Source organism: Thecamonas trahens (assembly GCF_000142905.1).
Source record: "Thecamonas trahens ATCC 50062 unplaced genomic scaffold supercont1.21, whole genome shotgun sequence".
Lineage (NCBI taxonomy): Eukaryota > Apusomonadida > Apusomonadidae > Thecamonas > Thecamonas trahens.
Genome location: NW_013657659.1, coordinates 327,667 through 333,457, shown reverse-complemented (window position 1 = coordinate 333,457; position 5,791 = coordinate 327,667). Strand labels below are relative to the sequence as shown.

Here is a 5,791-nt window from a genome sequence, read left to right as displayed (position 1 = left end):
TACAACGAGCTCCGCGTCGCGCCCGAGGAGCACCCGGTCCTCCTCACCGAGGCCCCGCTCAACCCGAAGGCCAACCGCGAGAAGATGACCCAGATCATGTTCGAGACCTTCAACACCCCGGCCATGTACGTCGCCATCCAGGCCGTGCTCTCGCTGTACGCCTCCGGCCGTACCACCGGTATCGTCCTCGACTCGGGTGACGGTGTCTCGCACACGGTCCCGATCTACGAGGGTTACGCGCTCCCGCACGCCATCCTCCGCCTCGACCTCGCCGGCCGCGATCTCACCGACTACATGATGAAGATCCTCACCGAGCGTGGCTACTCGTTCACCACCACCGCCGAGCGCGAGATCGTCCGTGACATCAAGGAGAAGCTCTCCTACGTCGCCCTCGACTTTGACCAGGAGATGCAGACCGCTGCCTCGTCGTCGTCGCTCGAGAAGTCGTACGAGCTGCCCGATGGGCAGGTCATCACCGTCGGCAACGAGCGCTTCCGCTGCCCGGAGGCCCTCTTCCAGCCGTCGTTCCTCGGCATGGAGGCCGCCGGCATCCACGAGACCACCTACAACTCGATCATGAAGTGCGACGTCGACATCCGTAAGGACCTCTACGGCAACTGCGTCCTCTCCGGCGGCACCACCATGTTCCCGGGTATCGCCGACCGCATGCAGAAGGAGCTCACCGCCCTCGCCCCGTCGACCGTCAAGATCAAGATCATCGCCCCGCCCGAGCGCAAGTACTCGGTCTGGATTGGCGGCTCCATCCTCGCCTCGCTCTCCACCTTCCAGCAGATGTGGATCTCCAAGCAGGAGTACGACGAGTCTGGCCCGAGCATCGTGCACCGCAAGTGCTTCTAAGCGTACAACAAAGCTTTAAAGCGGTTTTTGTCTTACCCTTTTTGCTTGGTAGGGGTGGTTGGCCATGCCGCGGTGTCCGTGTACAGCGGGCGATCTTGATCCGAATCGATTTTTTGGTTCGTTTTTGCGGCGACGGCCCAGCGAAACTCACAGACACAGAGACACGCACAAGGCAATCTGTTGCTGCGCGCGATGGCGGTTGGTGTGTGTATGTGTGTATGTGTGTATGTGTATGTGTATGTGTATGTGTGTAAGGTTGTGGGTGTGTGTATGGTTGTGGGTGGCGGGTGGGGGTTGTGGGAGGCGGGGTTGGGGTTTCGGGCTAAGGCTAGGGCTAGGGCTAGGGCTAGCTCCTGATATTAATGGACTCGCCTTCGAACGATGAACCATGGACGACGTGGACTAGTGTACTACTTCTTCTTCTTCCGCGGCTCCAGCTCGAGCGAGAGATCGTACGCGTCCGACTCGTCGATGTATGAGAGATGGTGGGTGAGAAAGTGCTGGACGACCGGGAGCGGGGTGATGGCGAGTGCGCCGCGGGCGGGCTTGCGGAGGGCGCGGACGATGCGGGCGTACTGCTTCCACTTGATCCAGTTGACCAGGCCGTCCTCGGTCGAGTTGGGGTTACCGTCTGCGGTAAAGACGAGGTCTGAGAGGAAGAGGCCAAGGTAGGGGACAGACGGCGGCTTGGCGGACGCGAGCTGGTCGCGGAGGAACTTGTAGTTTTTCTCGTGCGAGACGAGGACCTGCAGGTTGTTGATGGATGTCAGCGCCTCGGGCGGGAGTTTGGCCCAGGTCTTTCTCAGCCGCATGACTGCGGAGGAGTTGAGCGCGGAGAGGATTTCCATGACGCCCGAGTAGTTTTTGAGGATCATGAGCTGGACCGCGAGCTCGGCGAACCGGGCCATGATGGCTGCCCGCTTCTGCGGCCGCCGCGCCATGAGGATTTCCGTCACCACCCACCGCGAGAACCTGTTAAAATGCGAGATGACGGCGGTCACGTTGGGCGCCCGGGTGTTCTTGAGCTCATCCTTGGTCCACGCCTGGTCGAGCAGCTCGCGCGGGAGGATCCGCTGGTACAGCGAGAGCTCCAGCAGCGTCATCTGCTGCGCAAAGACCGAGACCTCGGTCTGCATCCACACGCTGTGCCACTTGATCGACTTGCCTGCCACCTCGGCCTCGTAGCTCGGCAGCGGCGCCTGCTGCTCCTCGCCCCCGCAGTGGACGAGCGCGAGCAGGCAGTCGCGCTCTGCGCCCTCGAGAAAGGTGTGCGCAAACTGGATAATACTCATCCGCAGCAGCGGGTCGCTTGTAAAGTCCTCAAAGTGCGTCGAGAGCCACTCCTGCAGAAGCACGAGCGCGCCTGCACGGTTGAAGACCCCGCGGTCTGGGTCGACCCGCACCAGGAGCTCGCTCCGCGGAATACTTCCGGGCACCATCTCCCACATGATGAACTGGAGGAGCTCGATCGGCTCGATGAACGACCGGAACATGAGCAGAAAGTCGGCCACAAACGCGGCGTTGGCGTCCTCGTCCTCGGCCTCCACGCTCTGCGCCATCGTCAGTGCCCGCTCGGCAGCCTCGGCAAAGAGCTCCACCGGCGTGCCGGCCACGGTCTCGCCGGCCTCAGAGGGAGCCGCGTTGCCGCCGTCGCCGCCGTTGCTGCCGTTGTCCCGTTCGGCCGCGACGCCGTCCGCGTCCGGAAAGCCCGACTCAAAGTACGACTCGCACCCGCCGCCGGCCTCGCGCGCAAACGACGACAAGACAGCCGGCGAGAGCGACGACGCCACTGCGGCGTCGAGCTCGCCGCCGGCCGTTGGCCGGAGGTACTCCATCCCGCCCTCGTCGTCGTCCGAGCTCGACCCGAGGCTCACCCGCCCGCGCCCACCGAGGAGCGGCGACGGCTCGCCGAAGAACGACCCGACCACCGGCTCGAGCTCGCGCTCCTCGCGCTTGGCCTCTGCCGGCTTGACCGCGCCTGGATTGATGACCAAGCTCAGCTCCTCCTGCATGCCGAGCCCGAGCGAGCCGACAAGCGCCGAGCTGTCCGACACCACCCCCATCCGCGGCGAGGTCAGCGAGTACCGCCACACGTCGTCGAGCATGAACTTCTTGCCGAGCATCTCCACCAGCTCGCCCACCGTCTGCCCTGGCTCGGCCTTGACCATTTTGATCCGCGACGTCGGCTCGTGCATGACCACCACCACAACCGCCGCGCCAGCGAGCACGTCCTGCAGCACCGACGCCCGCTTCGACGCCGCGCCCGCCGACGACGTCATCGCCGCCTTGCCCACCGCGCCCGACACGCTGCTCGTACCCGAGTCTGCGCCGAGCCGCAGCAGCACCTCCTCGCGGTCCGAAAACATGTACGTCGCCAGCGGGAGCGACGCCTCCAGCCGCCCGTGCTTGTGCGAGTAGAGGTACGCGCCCTGAGGCTCGAGGAACAGCCGCCGCGCCGCGACCTGCGCCGCTTCTCCCACCAGGCACGCCTTGGCAAACTTCATAATCTTGAAGACCGAGGCCTGCTGGTTCGAGACCGAGAGCACGACGTCGCCCTCGACGTCCCGCCCGTCCTCGGTAAACGACTTGCGCCCGCACGCCGGGCCCAGGCCCTCGGACGCTGACGACGGCGCCGCGCCCTCGCAGGCTCGGACTGCGAGCTCAAGGTTGAGCACCTCGCGCATGCCAAAGCAAAACGACGCAATCTGCGCGTGCGGCTCGAGCACTCCGTGCCCGGCGTGGCTCAGCGCGTACAGCTGCGGCTTGTTGATGAAGAACTTCCGCGACGCGAGGACAACCGCGTGCCGCACCTCGAGCTGCTCCTTCACCATCAGCACTTTCTCCTGCATGTTGTACCTGAACGCGAGCATGATCTCTCGCCCGTCGACTTCCGGGATGTCCAGCCCGGTCTTGGCGAGCTGCGCGCCCTCCTGGAGGAACACTAAATCGCGCATCTGAAGGTTATAGTCTCCGAGCGTCTTGTCCAGGTCGAGCGGTCCGATGCGTTCACCGGAAAATCCGTAGTGGCATGCGTCGACGCCAAACTTGGCGGCGGCTGCAGCCACTGCGCTTGCCACGCTTGCTCTCCGCGCGAACCGCAGCAGCTTGCGCACAGACTCGTGCTCGACCGAGAGGAACACGTCTGCTGTCTCCTCCACCGCTGCAGACTCTTCTGACTCTTCCGAGACCAGCGACGTCATCGAGACCTTGCGCAGCCGCTCGGCAGACGCGTCTAGCCCGAGCCCGGGCTCGGGCGATTCGCGCCCAAACCCGTCCACCGGATAGTCGCCCTCCACCACCTCGATCCGCCCCAGGTTGGCGAGCCCATACTCGCACACATACTTGTCGGGGTACATCAGCGGCCCGCCCTGGACCTGCACCATGTACGGATCGGCAAACGAGAGCGAGAACTTCTCGCAAATCGCCGCAATCATCTCGCCCACGTACGACTCTTTGGCGAACCGCATCATCTTGCGCGCGTTGTTCCATCCGACCGAGAGCAGGATTGGCCCGGTCTCCGGCGGCGCGAGCTCGACGTTCTCGCGCGAGCCCGGGAGCCCCAACAGCCCGCCGTTCGCACTCGGTGTGCTCGGCGTTGTCGGCGTCGCCGGCGGGCTTTCGTCGGTCCACACTGCCGCGCTCTCCGACTGCGCGCGTCCCCGCTGGCTGTCGCCAGCTGCCGTTGCTGCCATCGCTGCTGCCGTTGCCACCACTTTTCCATCTGCGCCTGCAATGGTGGCCCCCCGCGGCGGCTTGCCCGGCTTTGTGCGTGGCGGCTTGGCCCGCGGCGGCTTTGCTCGCCGCGGCTTGCCCGGCACCACCGCTTCACGCGGCGGCTTTGCGCGCGGCGGCTTGCCGGGCACCGCCGCTCCGCGCGGCGGCTTTGCGCGCGGCGGCTTGCCGGGCACCGCCGCTCCGCGCGGCGGCTTTGTGTACGACGGCTTGGCCGGCGACGGTCTTGCGCGCGGCCTTGCTCGCGGGCCCGACTCACCGAGCACGCCAGCCACCAGGAGCGACGCCGGCGGCCGCTCCATCCGCGTCGATGGCCTGCGCTCGCGTGACGGCGCGCCGAGCGCTGCCCGCGACCGCGCCGCCGAGAGGTCCAGCATTGGTGCGCTTCCTGCACCTTGGCCTCCTGCTCCCCTCGCCTCCTGCATCCACGCCCGTTCCTGCAGAGCTCCCCAGCCGCTTGGTATTGTTGCGCGCCACCCGCTTCCGACTCGGCGGCCGCCGCCGCCCGCTTGCCCGCGCCGACGCCTTCGCCCTGGCCTTGTGCGACGACACGTCGAGCGTCTTCCGACTGCCCGTCGCCTCCGCCTCCGCCTCCGCCCTCACAGGCGCCACCGCCCCCGCCACCGTCCCCGCTCCTGTCGCCCCCGCGGGCCCCATCATCGACACAGGCCGCGCCCTGCGCTTGGGCGGCGGCCCACCCGGCATCGGCAGAATGAGGCCCGGCCCGAGCTGCTTGAGCCGCGAGCTGACTGTGCCTGCGATTGGCCCCGACGGCCGGCGTTGCGGCCGCCCAGCCGGCCGCAGCTTGGCCGGCGCTGCAGGTCGCAGCTTGGCCGGCGCTGCAGGCCGGAGCTTGCCCGGCCCTGCCTGCGAGCTGCCGTCAAACTGAAACTCCTTGACTCCGACTTGCAAAGACATGCGCACCTCGCCGCGCGCCCGCGCCACCCGCAAGCCCGCCGGCGCAGACCCACCCGCTCCTGCTTGCCTATCGAGCAGCTGTTCCAGGTCGTTGCGAGGCTGCGCTGGTACCTCTCCCCACTCTTCTGAAGCTGGTGGAGATAGATCCATGCTCTACCCACAAGCCTACCTGGAACCCGAGTCGCCCCCCCCCCCCCCCCCCTTGATGCCCACCGTGAGTCCGCCAAGCCATGCCATGTCCGCAACACTCGCTTCTTCCCACCAACCATGCCTGAACCCCCCC

General features: G+C 66.5%; 2 protein-coding genes across 2 annotated transcripts in view; one reads left to right on the top strand and one right to left on the bottom strand.

The window, feature by feature from the left end:
- AMSG_05126 (actin, plasmodial isoform) overlaps positions 1 to 893 on the top strand; it is a gene marked incomplete at its 5' end in the record, with an annotated part of 3,991 nt that extends 3,098 nt beyond the window's left edge. Inside the window, one exon of the mRNA XM_013902718.1 lies at positions 10 to 893. Coding sequence (XP_013758172.1) covers positions 10 to 858 — 849 coding nt within the window. The 3' untranslated portion in view covers positions 859 to 893. The remainder of the gene's footprint in view (positions 1 to 9) is intronic.
- Positions 894 to 1,199: 306 nt separating this feature from the next.
- Positions 1,200 to 5,702, bottom strand: AMSG_05125 (Ras protein-specific guanine nucleotide-releasing factor 2). The gene has a single exon (XM_013902717.1). The coding sequence runs from the start codon at positions 5,013 to 5,015 to the stop codon at positions 1,269 to 1,271; it is 3,747 nt and encodes a 1,248-aa protein (XP_013758171.1). The 5' UTR covers positions 5,016 to 5,702; the 3' UTR covers positions 1,200 to 1,268.
- Positions 5,703 to 5,791: the final 89 nt, after the last annotated feature.